A 13748-nucleotide genomic window follows, 5' to 3' on the forward strand; every position below is an offset into this window, starting at 1 on the left:
TTATTAGAGTTGCATCAATAAACAGTCCAGTGTGGTGTTTCTGCTTAAACCTTCATTAAATGACACTGCTTAATAAATCACTTTTAGCCTAAGTAAACAGTGCTATGCTGTGTGAATTGAACTTAAGTAGAAAAGATCTAAATGGTTACTTTAAAATAAGTAAGTGTTGTTCATACCGCTCAAAATATTATTGAGCATTTAGGTTGTACAGCTAATACGAAAAACGTCATGTGAGCATAAATGACAGGGTTTGAAGAGAAGAGTCACGGAAACATCCAGTGATATTATTCGCTTTTATAGTTCCTGGGTGGAATTTTCCAAAGCATCTTAGTGAAAGGGAGTTTGACTGCCATCATGCATTTCTGTTGCATGTTTGGCAGCTTTGTGTCCTATTGCCTATCAGTACCTGTTGCTGTTGAAGCTGTGCCACTTTGTGTAGAGTATCCCTTATTTTCTTCAGGGTGCTTAGCCTCTTGGGCAGCAACGCCCACCATGGCCAGGCTGCACGCAGGAAAAGGAGCACTACCCTGTGTTCGTGTCACCTTGCTAACAGCAGTGAATACAGATCTTCTAACAGACACCTGGGGTGGATCACCACAGATCTATGCATGTGTAAGTTGCTTGTTCCCTTCATATGTGAGCACTGAATCCTATCTAGTATTCTGGCACTGAGAAAGAAATGCCTTTGTCTCTACATGTCAGCAAAATCCCCTGCACTTTTTGTCCCATGCATAGGTATTGCCAGAGTCCTAAGACACCCTCCCAACTCCTACTTGCCAAAGAGCCTCCGGTTAATGTCTGCCAATGGGGGCTTCTCTCTACGGACCTGGCCCCTCGCATCACCGGTCCCCAAACTGACCTTTGCAGATTGGTGGACATACAAACCCCAGCTCTGGAGAACTCCAAAGCTTGCAATGGAGATGAGGCACTCGGAGTGCACCTGCATCTTGCTGCAAATAGCTTTGCTACCGTGCAATGAACGGTGGCAAGTTCATCCTCCTCATGGTGCTACCTGAGACCACTATGCAGGGCAGACAAATTGTCAATGACTTAGACAAGTCCTTAAAATGCTGGAAAACAAGTTATTAAAAAAAAAACCCCAACAAAGCCTTTTTGAGCTCAGCTTGGATGAGTGTGCCTGTAAGGCTTCTCCGCTAATCGTCCTTTAAAGTACACTCTGCCTTCTTGGACTCCTTCACAGGACTGACCCTGTAATGTTCCTCAGCTCTTAGCTGGAAAGCCTACATGCATACACAGCAAAATCTGAACGTCCAGCCTGGGTGCATCAAGATGGCTCCATGATGCAAACTGAAGCGTAGTAAGTACAGATGACTAAAAGCACATTTCTGGTAAGAACTAAATATAAACACAATATAAATAGAGCACTTAGTACTCTGTGTTATGTGTTATTCAAAACACTTTGATTGCTACCCCATGCCTTAGTCTATCAGCACGCTTTACAAATTGTTAATACCAGAAGCGCTTAACATACAGCATCTTACTAACTTCAGCGTAACGCAGAGAGTAATCTTGGTGAATAGGTACATGAAGAAACTTGAGAAGGGGATGACTGAGCAACAGAACATTTCAGAGTTGTAACCCTAACCCTTTTAGAAACTGATTGGCATAATGATGTTACCTCTGACAGGACACTTCATCACTGTCAGCCCAAATCTGTGCCTTTCCTCCAGTGATGCAGCCTCTGCTGCACTCGCTGTCATGCAACAGTGGTACTCCTTTGCCTCGTCATCAGTACTACTGCCACATTAATGTGATGCAACCAGCATCTTCTGTAGGTCACGACTGAAAACAAGTTCATTAATACAGTATTACAAAATCCCAAGTAAAAAAATACTCATACCTAATTTGATAAATAAGCTGCTTAAGTATTTTAGAAACTAGTGGGTCAGATTTTTATGCATTATGTTAGTAGATTTGGTTTTCATTAATGCCAAATGAAGCCTACATGAAGCACTTCTATCTCATATTAAAGGCATGATGCCAGTGACCATCCGTTTGGTTGCCAGGTATCAGGAGGCCCCTCTAATTATCCGTTTTGTACTTGAGATGCAGCAGAGGGAGATTCCACCACTCTGTGGACACGTTCCATAACTTGGCAACTGCCTTACAGTTGCCTTCATCTCAGGAGAATACAAACGGGTGTAACTGGTGGGTTACGTTCCTCCTTTGTGAAGCAGTATGGAGAACTGATGACCAGTAACAAATCTATAAGCTTAAAAATAAAAGAAAAAATTATTTCAGAGCTCTCTCCACACCCCCCTCTTTCATCTGCTGCTATGGCAGTAGAAAGAATTTGAAGGCTTTCAAGGGAGCACCGGAGATCTCCGAGGGAAGGGAAGGAGTGTGGTACAGGAGACACTTCATATGAAACCTGCTGGAATTTGCTTTCTTTTTCCTTCAAGAGAAGTCTTCTTACCTGTTGGAAAAAGCCTCACACTTGGGTGCTCAAATTCCAGTTGAGCCTTTTTGAGATGCAACCTTACGGGAAATGAATAAAAATTGCAGAAAGTCTGTCCTGAAGTGGATTCCAAATCTAAGGAGTAATGCTGTTAAATTTCCAGGTGACATAAAAGGTTTGTATACAAAATCCTTGGCTTTAGGGTACTGAGTCTTTGGTTCCTATGGTTTTGCCTGCCCAGACATCAGACAACTGCATTGTAAGACCTCTCTGCTCAGGAACGTAATGGCTGAAGGCCCAGATGGAGTGAGTACACCTACCATGGTGGCATGAGGCGAACGGAAGAGTGGCCATCGCCGATGGCAATGGTGCCTTTTTCTTGTAGCACAATGACAAGTGAGGATGAGGCTTTTCTTGGTCAGTAAATATTTCCTGTCCAAGGCCCTGACAATTTGCCCAGTAGACCTTGGCATCCTATAAAACAGTCAGAGGGATGAAGTGCATCCCACTGTGGTGCAGTCAGAAGAGACAGCTGTCTGACTGGATGTGGTCATCTTCTGGCTTAACGGCCTATTTCCTCAGCTGTTGTTTGCATAGGTAGAAACAAAAACATTGGCTCTTAAATTCATGTTTAGCTAAGTAATGAGCTGAGCCCACTCAGACCCTACTCTGAGTTAAGCTGGAATACCTAACACCTATGAGAATCAGGCCCGAATATGGCTGCAGAAGCTTAACTACAGGCAGTTATTTTTGAAGAAGACTAATATCTGTTGTTATCACATTAATATCTGTATCACTGGGATCACAGCTAAGGCAGCTAGGCATTCTGAGGAGCATTTCTTTTAACTGTGCATTTGTAGAGTTGCACCAAGACCTCCTTTAAAAATGTCCATAGTACCTGTCTGCTAAAGAAGGAGAACGGAAAAGAAACTTTAAAACTCTTTAGTTCCATCAGATACCATTCAGTGTTGGCTGGTTTAACTATGAGAGCTAAAAGCATTGTTTCCTTGAAAAAAAAAAATTAATTCAAAAGCATTTGAGGCTTTCAGCGAGCTGTGAAAATACAGTAATACGGAGGAGTATCTAACTCACTAAAAGCTTACACTCTCAAGTGCGCTAGTGCATTTTGTAGCCAAGTGACTGTGGCAATATAGTCAGATGATTTTACGCTGGCTTTTTCGGTTACTGCTTGCTAGGTTGATAAATTTATGAACTTAAAGGGCAGCAGTCTGAATACACATAATCAGTAGTAGCGTGACTGGGAGCGTCAGACTGTTGGTCATGCAGATCTAGGGGCTGAGGGGCTTCCTTCCCTGGCACGGGACTAGGCTGGGACAGCAGCCACTGGGAGACCCCCCTGACCTGCACCCGGGGTAGGGCGATGCACGCCCACCACTCTGCTTAGCTTCCTCCACAAAGGACATTTACTGCAGGGGGGAGGGAGGAGGTGAGCGAAGGGATTTCAGTCTTTCATTTGGTTGTGGGTCAAGTCCTGCAGCTTTTAATCATGTTGAACTCATACTGAAATCAATGGAACTTTTCTCTCAGCAAAAGGAAATGTTATTTATCTCATTATTACCATTAGCCGCAGTTTCATGTGCACAACCGGAAGGGGTTACTTCTTCAAGTTAGCTGAATCTCGAGGGCCTGTTGTTAATGCTAATTTGAAAATGGCACCGGCACATTACAGTCAGGAAATCCGGTATCATGGGGTTAACTTTCAGCCCTTATACCAAACGCAAATCAGCGAGGAAATTCATTGCTAGGTGCAGTCTCTAATTATTTAAAAGATAATTTGCATGCTACACAGAAATAAATTAGCTCCCAGGTGACAGCTGTTCTACTGTGTCCATTCCTGGAACTAGATGCCATGCTGGGAAATCTAAATGCAGACCAAAAGATTAAAACATTGTACTTTCTTGCCTTATAGGAAGGCTCTCCCCAAAATAGAGGCATAAAGAAGGGAAGAGGGGAATGAATGTTTCAAACCAGCAAGTCTAGGAGCCTAACTAACAAAACACAACATTTTCACAGTCTACATTTTCTTTTCACTAAGGGCACTTCACATCTTGCTAGAAGATACTGCAAGTGGATGTAAGTGTAATGTGTACTAGTTTAAAAAGATTTTTTTCAAAGTCAAAGAGAGAAATTCAGTCCTAACATCAGGTTTGCATTCACACGGTCATGCGAGGTCATTATAGACCATGTGAACAGCACCCAAAACAGTTGTTGTTCTTTTTGGCACACACATAGAAATCAATGAATGCATTTCCATATTCCTTGCCAAAAGATGACCAGACACCACTTTTTATCTACATAAAAGCCTCAAGACAATCTTCATCTCACCAGAGATGCTAAAACATTTTTAATTGTAATGGTTTTCTATTAGATAGTCTTTTCATGGCTAGGCTTTAACACTGTATATTGTTGTACGTTGTACATACATATATAGAATATAACATTGTATTATGTGGAGATATAGATATTGTATATATGATATGATACTTTATTACATATTACGAGACTACGTTATATTGCCAGCCTTTTTGCATTTCTCTACCTCCTCCTGAAAGAAGCCATTTCCTGTGCCAGTTTGCTTTGTGCTAGGGCTGTTACATGGAGGTTACAGGCAGTTTGCTTCCTCCTCTCACTGTCTCTGCCTTTTCTCACTAGTCCTTTCACTCTGCCTTGGCTGACTACAAAGGGCTTTCCTCTACTGCAGTGTGTTGCTCTTCTGTCTCCCACCTGTTAAACTAGCTAGAGAATCTATCCTCCTCATAGTATAGACATTTGTAACAGAAATATCAAGACTGATATGAATGGAAATGTATGTGTGTGTGCGTGCATGTGTGTGAAAGCACCGGAAGAAACAAGCGAGCAAGGATTAAAGAACAGCATATGTTAATTGCTACAGAGCAACGTATGTGATTTCATTCAAATGACCAAATAGCAAGAAGAGAAGGAACAAACCTATCTAAAGATAAGGTATAAAGAAGATGAAAAACAGGACTGGAGGCAATAAAATAACCAGAGAAGGAAAACCTGGCAACTGTGATTCAGGAATTTTGCCACAGGCTAATGAGAGGTGAGATAAAAATAATGAGGCAAAAGATACAAACAACATCCACATCTAAAGGCTGTAAAAGACAAGTCCAAAATTAGTTCATCCTCACTAATTAAGAAGAGCTCAAGAGATGTGATGAGGACCTGATAAGTGGTGTCCCTCTGCGTGGCACACTAGTGATCCTGGCCAGACCACCCAGACACACAGGTCACGGTGCCTGCGAGTACGTGGCTGCGAGAGGACCCTGACCTTGCACAACTTCAGATCCTGGTAAGCAAAGACCAGTTGAGATGCAAGCAGTCTTGCAGGAGCTGATGACTCCCTCAATGAGTGTATATACTGCCGTCAGATAAAGCTGCACTTCGTACTCTTCAATGTTGGCAGGCCTGACTCATCCTATTAACAGATCATCACTGGGATCTTCATCTCTCCTGAGATTTTTAAAATCTCTGTGGATGTTTAGAACTTGATCTTACTTGTAATCCCCCAATCAGCTTGTGCACTGTGTGGGGATCCTATCATGATCATGAGAGCAAGGGAGGCTAACACATTCTTAACTTCTCTCATGAAGAAATAAGCTGTCCATTCAGAAAGTTAATGTCTCATCTCTTCAAAATCTGCGGGCGTAGCTAGCAAGAGTGCAGGTAAGTGCAGCTGCACTGAGGTCCTTGGGCTGGGCTACATGCCCAACATGCAGCCACAGAGAGAAAGGGAACAAATGCTGGTTTTGTCAAGGTCAGGAAAATACTGCTACCTGTGTTGCAGGCAGAAATCCCAAAGCAAGATGATTTGTTCTTCCAGATGTTGATACTGGTGTGAAACTTGCTAGTACATATAACAACTGACACTGTAACCACATCTGGGCAAACAAAGGCATAAGTGTCTGGCAACATTTGTGGTTCATAGAAAAGATTAGGTCACAGCTGTGTTTGCATATTGTAACACCATGAAAAAGACTGATGATACCTTGCCACAACCTGAATATTGTGTTTCTTCCAGTGCTCAAAACGTATTAGCTGATCAGCATCAGCTGTGATAAGGAAAGAAAATTATCTGTCATCTTAGCCCATATCTCATACAATTGTGTCATCCTCCTTCAGTTTCTACTTAACACCTATTGACAATATACTGTTTACGTGAACTTTACATTTGCTGTGTGGCATTTATCCCTTGTAAAACAAACCCAGCATTTTCTATAAATCAAAATCAATCCCTGTAGCAGCAATAATTCACAAGTTTCACACTCCTCTCAGCAGAGGCATACAAAGGTCTCCTGAAGTGAAATTTGTAAAGAAGCATTTTTGTCCAAGAAACTTTTAAACCTCACAGTTCAAGTTTGGGTTCATCCTGTCTGTAAGTACAATATGAGAAGGAAAAAATGAGGAGCTAGACTCTGTAATATTTACAATGAGGAGAGAGTGCAGGAAGAGGACTGCAAAACACATCAGAAGAACTGTAAGAGCTGCACATCCAGTCCCGGTGAAGCCCGGAGTCCTTTTCAGGCAGATTCACCCTTTGAGACAGCAGCTGATACCACTATTCTCAAAATATGGCATACAAACCAATTTTTTGTCCTTAGCTGAAGGGCTTGGCCGGATCCCCCCTCCTCCCTGAGTTCAGCAGACATTCTCATTTCTCTGTCCTTAGCAGTGTACAATGCCTTATCCATATTCTGGTGAAGCTTTTGGACACTGAACCAGCAGAAGTGCAAAAGCGAGAGAAAGAGGTACAGGAATTCAGAGGCTCTTAAGTCCCTGTCTCAAGATCTCAGGTGCTTCATTCCTGCAGATTTTTTTGAACCAGTAGATTGCTATAATCATGCAAAGTTTCTTTTGGACCACAGCACATCCTTTACAGCGAACTTTTACAAACTATTACCTAAATAACATTGTTTAATCTGAAAATTTTGCTACCATTTGTGCCTTTCTTCAAGTCAGTTATAAATGTAACAAAATCAGACCTGGAGACTTTTAAGGCACCACTATCAGCTTTGTATCATGATATAAATTTACCATTTTTTCCTGTGCTTGGCTTTCTGTCTCTAAACCAGCTTACGTAATGCAGTACTTCACTTCTCTATCTGTGACAGTTTAGGTTCCCAAATCACCACTTGCGAGGGATTTTTTTAAATGAAAATAAAAATAAGATGTATCAGCAAGTTCTTCTTTACCTCCTGTTTCAATTACATGCTCAAAGAATTCTACCCCATGAATGAAACTCAAGGCTGGGGTTTCTTTGTTTTGTTTTGGTTTTAATCAAGCTTGACCTCCAAAGCACTTGCTTTCACTGAGGCATAAGGAATAAAACAAGTTTGAGTTTTTAGGTCAGGTAACTTTTTAAGATATGACATTCTGGAGAAATAGCAGAAGATTAAAGATACGGTAGATTGCGTTTTTTCAGATGCTCCTCTCTCCATAATAACTTCTTTAATTAGGTTTGCATTTCCAAAAGCAATGAAAAATTATCTCAGAGGAGATGGCACATAAATCTTGGCTAGAAATAGCCAGGCTCTTTAGTCTCTCCCACCACTTGAGAGAACCTCAGTCCTTGCCTTGGAACACCTAGTCCCCAGGACTGCCCTGCGCTTGCTTGGGCACAGCAGGCAGAGGGGAGCACCTCAGAAAATCTGCAAGACCTGTTTCACTGGTGCAGAGCGCTGTGGTGGGAGAAGTCCTACAAGTTGGATGGGGAACCTCCACTAAATATGCAGAGTCCTGACATAGCCTCCAGCTATAAAATGAAGTAAAAATAACTCCCTTACACAGAGAACACAGTCTAGAGGATAAACTTTAGGGTTTGTTTTATCACCAGATAAGCAGGCAAGTTGTTGAGTGTGATTACCACCGTAAGTGATTTAAAATCTCCCTAGAAACCTTTGGCTTACAAATTTGATTCAAAGTGACAAAAATACTGACTTCTTTTAAAAGTGACTTCTGAATATGAATCTTCAGTAAAAAGAGATTGTTCAGGTTCAGCTTAATGAGTTAAGCCTACTGAATATTCTAAGCAAAAGTTATAAAGATACTGAAATGCTCTTTCAGATGAAAGATGGTCAAGTAAACCACTGCTCCTTCTCTAAATAAATCTCAGACACACAGCTCTTTCCAGGAAGGTCTTCAGGGCTTGCATTGCCACTGATAATTTTGCCAAATAATGGAAATATTTTTAAAAATCTATCTTTTGTTGTAAGGGAAAACAGCCAGAAGATAAACCATAATAAAATAAAACTAAAATTCTGCCAGAGTGTAGATTTGATGTGCAATGTTGAGTTTATCTTACCTGTAAAGATCTGTAATCTGCCCTTCATTCCAGCGATAATAAAGATCATTAAGAAGACGCTCATGCTGTCCATACAAGCAAATGTAGTTGGAGACAGGAAAGGGTTCCTTTGAAAAGCAGGTGATGCTATCTACCATACTATATTTGTTGATATGCATCCTGAAATAATTCCCATGTCTTGCCTCTCCGGTTATAATCTCCATCCCCTGGAACAGCAAATATAAGGAAAGCTGTGGAGATGGAACCAACACCTGACTTGGCATACATACAGGATCAGCTAGGGTTTCCTAGCTGATATTTACGATTTCTTAAAATCCACAACCCTGCTTTTTAATCAAGAATACCCATTCCTGATAACATGGTTTATACATCAAGGCACTTTGCTACGGTTTGGACACAAAGATTTTTTGTGTGGGTTAGACCTTGATTAACTGCACACAAAACTGTGCAGCATATGACTGCGCGTGCAGCGTGGGCTTTGGTTGCCCAATCCTGAGTGCCATTTGAGACACCTAAGGGTATGTGGCCCATCCGAACTGGGCTGGCAGTTACGACACAGGATCCATGGGAGACCTGTGACCTCCTGGAGCAGCAGCTGGAGGTCAGGAGGGATGCCCTGGGGCATCCCAAACAACACTAGATGCCTCTGTTTAGGCAGCTGAATTGAAACCTATTCATCCTAATTTATTATACAGAGTCCATATTATTGCGTACACATGGCATATTATAATTTACTATAGGATACCATCCTGATGAATGAAGAACACTGGTATACTTTTACTCTCTCTCCAGATTTATAACTATACATATATATTTGTATATATGTATATGCAAAAAATGCGTGTGCAGAGTCCAAATCTGTGGCACGTCATAGAAGCTATACAATTGTAGGCAGAGGGTTGATACTACCACATTAATCAGTTACAAGCAAACTTCAATGTTACAACTCAAAGATTTATCAGGTACCAATTAAGCATTTTTAGCTTTGTGTAGAAGTTTTCCAGTAGTCAGAGATGCGATGTGTTGGAACAGCCTTCCAACACAGAAAGAAATACCGAGAAGGACCCTGTTCAGTTCTAAACCAAACAAATTTTATAAATGGCACTATGTACTAGATGGTTGCCCGCAACTGCAGGAGGCTGAGCTTGATCTCTTCGGATGTTTCCTTCAGGCTATGTTCTAGACTTTTAAATGATGAATTACTATTGCCTTAAAAAAAACATATGCACATACTTATATTACATATATATGCATATGTTTATATGTGTGTGTATATATACACGCATAAACACATCCACATATATATATGATTTAGAATTGCTCTCAGTGACTCCCTCTTGCTAATTTGAACAGGGGCTGTCAAGTGTTACTAACACCAACTCTACAATCAATAAAAGAATAATAATGCTGGATGTTGATGCTCCAACTGTAGCATTTAGTTTCAGCTAGTTAAATCAATCACTTAAAGACAAAAATGTAAAAATTGGTTTCAAACCTCACATTGCAGTGGGATGATCAAATAGCTTGAAGCTATTTTTTAAACCTGTATTCATGTTCCAGTTCTATATATTTCTAAAACCTGTTGCTAGGCTACAGTAACCTTTGTTACTTCCACATCTCTCAGCTAATACGTTTCACTAGCTTCTCCTACTTCTGTCTTAGGAAATTCTTTTAGGATTTACATGAAGTTTCTGGAGTGGCTTTAAAGATGTTCCCTTTTCAGACTGCAGGTAATCAAAGCTGCAGCAAAAGAATTCTAATCATGTTCTAGCAATTTGGAGTGACAAAACCAATTTTTCTCTCTGTGATAGTCCCTTCTGCTTTCTAGTACATGCTGCTTTGGACAGCTCATCCTGCATCTGCAAAGCTGGAAAACAAGGTGAGCCATGCTTTGATTCCTCCCCCCAAAGCATGGATTCCTTTTTTAAAAAAATAATTTCTTTCTATAGACCATTGCTGTCTGAGTTTTAAAATCAGCACTGAAGTAGTCTTTTAAAAGCCACTCTTTACATCAACTACAAGAATGGGCTTGATGCAGAAATCGCTGAGGAAAAAGGTATAATCTGTATGAAACAGGAGCTTGCCTAGGTGGATGGTCCTCTCTGGCTTTAAAGTACACGAATCTAGTCCTTTTCTTGTTTCACAAGTCAGGTTCTCCAGTAAGAGAAGCGTCTCCACGTTTCTATCATGGGACAATCTCCTATGTAGCCCAACTGTGTGAAGTGCTTCCCTCTTTCCTGTTCAAAGACGACTGTCATGGCTGCAGCACTAGCTATTTTCTAGCAGCGAAGTACAGAGCGTCCATTCCAGAATATATTATTTTCCTACTAGTCTAGAAATCAACTGAATTTCACGGATAGACTGCGAAGTTTTATCATCTGTATGCATTTATAGCACCTTATTCCAAGGAGGAAAGAGGTTAAGCGCTAAGGCTGAAAGCATATTTTAGTGAAATCCAGCTAATACTATCCTATGTCCTCTTTATAGAAATTGTGCATCTTTTGAGAAAGCCAAATATCAGAAAGTATGGAAACGAACATCTAAGAGGTTCAGTTAGTTATGCAATTCATACGTGTTCACCAGCTGTACCTGATTTATATGATGTACCCAGGCTTAGGTGACTGGATTTGTTCTTATGCAAATCTGATGGCAAATACCACCACTACCTTGATGCGCTGTGTATTAAATATGTGCTAGGAACTTCAAAAGCAACACATTTCATATGACTGAGAAAATGACTTGTCTCTACAGAATCAAGCAAAAAGAAAGCCATTCTGAAAGAGAGAGTACTGAGGAAAAGCCAACATGATAACCTCCCAGCCTGTGCTGAGACAAATGGCTCAGGAACCAGGCACAGTGCTGAGCCACCAACTCTGGAAAGAAAGGGTGAAAGAGCTGAGCTGTAGTGCCCCATTAGGGAGCTCTCTGAACCCAAAGTGCTACAAATAGTAACAAAGAGTTCAGGGCATTAGGGCTTGACAAGGATTTCCTTGGACCAAAAACCCCTTCCGTTTCAGTTGATTTCGTGGCAAAGGAATTAAGAATGGCAGTAAAGAAGTTAATCAGATAATCTTATCTGTATGTATTCCACATTTACAATACAACGGTGAATTTACATTAAAATAAATTAAATATTCTCAAATAATCGCAGAGATTTGGTTTTATGTGGTTTGTTCCATTCCAGAGTATACTGATAAGTCCCAGCTCTGGAAGATCTCTAAATACATACTCAAACCCATGCTTACTCAAGGTATTTTTTAAGAAGCATGGTACTTATGCATGTACCTGTGCTGTCCTAAATAAGAACATCTTTCCAACTGGAGGACGAAGCAAAGAAAAGTTAAATAATGTAACTTACATGATCACACAGTGCAAGTTCTAAGTCCAAGCGGATGGGGATTTCTGGTTTGGAAATATGCAAGTAATGATAACCTCCAGGAAGAACACCTCCTGCCATAAATGAAAATATGAGATTTATTAAATCATAAACAAAGAAGAAAATAAAGTATTTGTTTGCCTTCCTTCTCCCATAATCTTTTTTTTGTTTACTAAATGGCTCTAAAAAGAAAACAAGGTACTTATTTTGTTTTGGTGGGCTTCACGTTATAAACTCTTTTTTGGTACTCTTACACATATTGATGCAGTAGCCACACATTGAAAAATTCTGATTATAGTTTTATTGATCCTGAACTTGGATAAAGACACTGAGTTTCACTAGAAACACTCCATATTTACTGCAATATAAATGAAAGCACAACTGGGTCCGTTATTAGCACAAATCTACAGCGTAAGCTTTTATTGCAGCTCACCTCTCTCCACTGACTATATAAGGAGCTTTGAGGACTTTACTGCCATTAGGTGGCATCTTTGGTGAGATGGACCTACCCGTATTACGTAACAGCAAAAATACCAACAAGGGTACGAAAGTATGACAGAAATCCATTTTGACATACCTTTAATTTTACACCCTTTGTACATGGGGATGAGTCTATCTGTGCCTTCTGGTGGCTTAGAAAAGGGCTTAGGGGTTGGATCAAAGAGATTCAGCATAGATGCAGCAAGCTCAAAGCCGATCTCTTTTGAATTGAAGTTGCTGTGTGTCCATTCATCTACATAATATCGCCTGGAGTACTTTGTTAAAGGACCTGCAGCCCTGATACTGACATCATTAGTACGGAATTCGGTATCGATCACAAGTCTTCCATCAAAAACAAGGCAAGCATCATTAATTGCCTTAAAGGTTTCATAATCCACTGTCCTGTAGGCAAAGCTAAAAAATGCCTAAAAAAGACGTAAGTAAGTGTAGGTTATTATACATTAGTTACTGGCTAATTTCATAAATCAAAACCTACACTTCGTTCTGAATGTTATTTATTTTAAAAAACAAGAACATGAAATAAAGTATGATTTTATATACACAGATAAATCCTTCTGATCCAGTATTTACAGCTACTAAAATTAAAACAAAGACAGTAGAGGGGAGAATTACTAGACTCATCTACTTCTGGTTATTAGACGACTTTTCTTTTAAAAGCTCTAATATTAACTGTGTCAAACAGCCTGAGTGGATGTGCATATTTTCTGTATTACTATAAGCATATGAAACAGACTTGAACCCTTTATGAAGTTGGCTTTCTTCTTTCACGTGCTCAAGCCAAACTGAAAAACTAAGTAATAGAAAAGTACAATTTACTTTGCATTTTAGCAGGATAAATGTACGTTACAGATATTTTTCCAACTGTTGTGCCTAACTGTTTACCAAACTATGTTACTATGGCTACCAGCACAGAGATATTCAATGAAATGGAAAGACAGGAAGCTCAAATTGTTCAGAGGAAATGTCATCCTCATTCAAACTACAGCGGCAGAATTAAAGCCAGTGGAAGCTGTGGAGGCCAAGACGTTTGTGAGAGGTATAAAAGGACTGAATATTTACATGAAAAGAAAAGCATTCAGATTTATTATACTTGATAGTGACGTAGATTT

General features: G+C 40.2%; 1 protein-coding gene across 1 annotated transcript in view; it reads right to left on the reverse strand.

The window, feature by feature from the left end:
* Positions 1-13748, reverse strand: part of CFAP61 (cilia and flagella associated protein 61) — a 121852-nt gene that overhangs the window by 19839 nt on the left and 88265 nt on the right. Inside the window, exons 22-24 of the mRNA XM_075497202.1 lie at positions 12716-13043; positions 12121-12212; positions 8763-8968 (exon numbers count right to left, since the gene is read on the reverse strand). Coding sequence (XP_075353317.1) covers positions 8763-8968; positions 12121-12212; positions 12716-13043 — 626 coding nt within the window. The remainder of the gene's footprint in view (positions 1-8762; positions 8969-12120; positions 12213-12715; positions 13044-13748) is intronic.

Source organism: Mycteria americana, chromosome 3 (assembly GCF_035582795.1).
Source record: "Mycteria americana isolate JAX WOST 10 ecotype Jacksonville Zoo and Gardens chromosome 3, USCA_MyAme_1.0, whole genome shotgun sequence".
Classification (NCBI taxonomy): Eukaryota; Metazoa; Chordata; class Aves; order Ciconiiformes; family Ciconiidae; genus Mycteria; species Mycteria americana.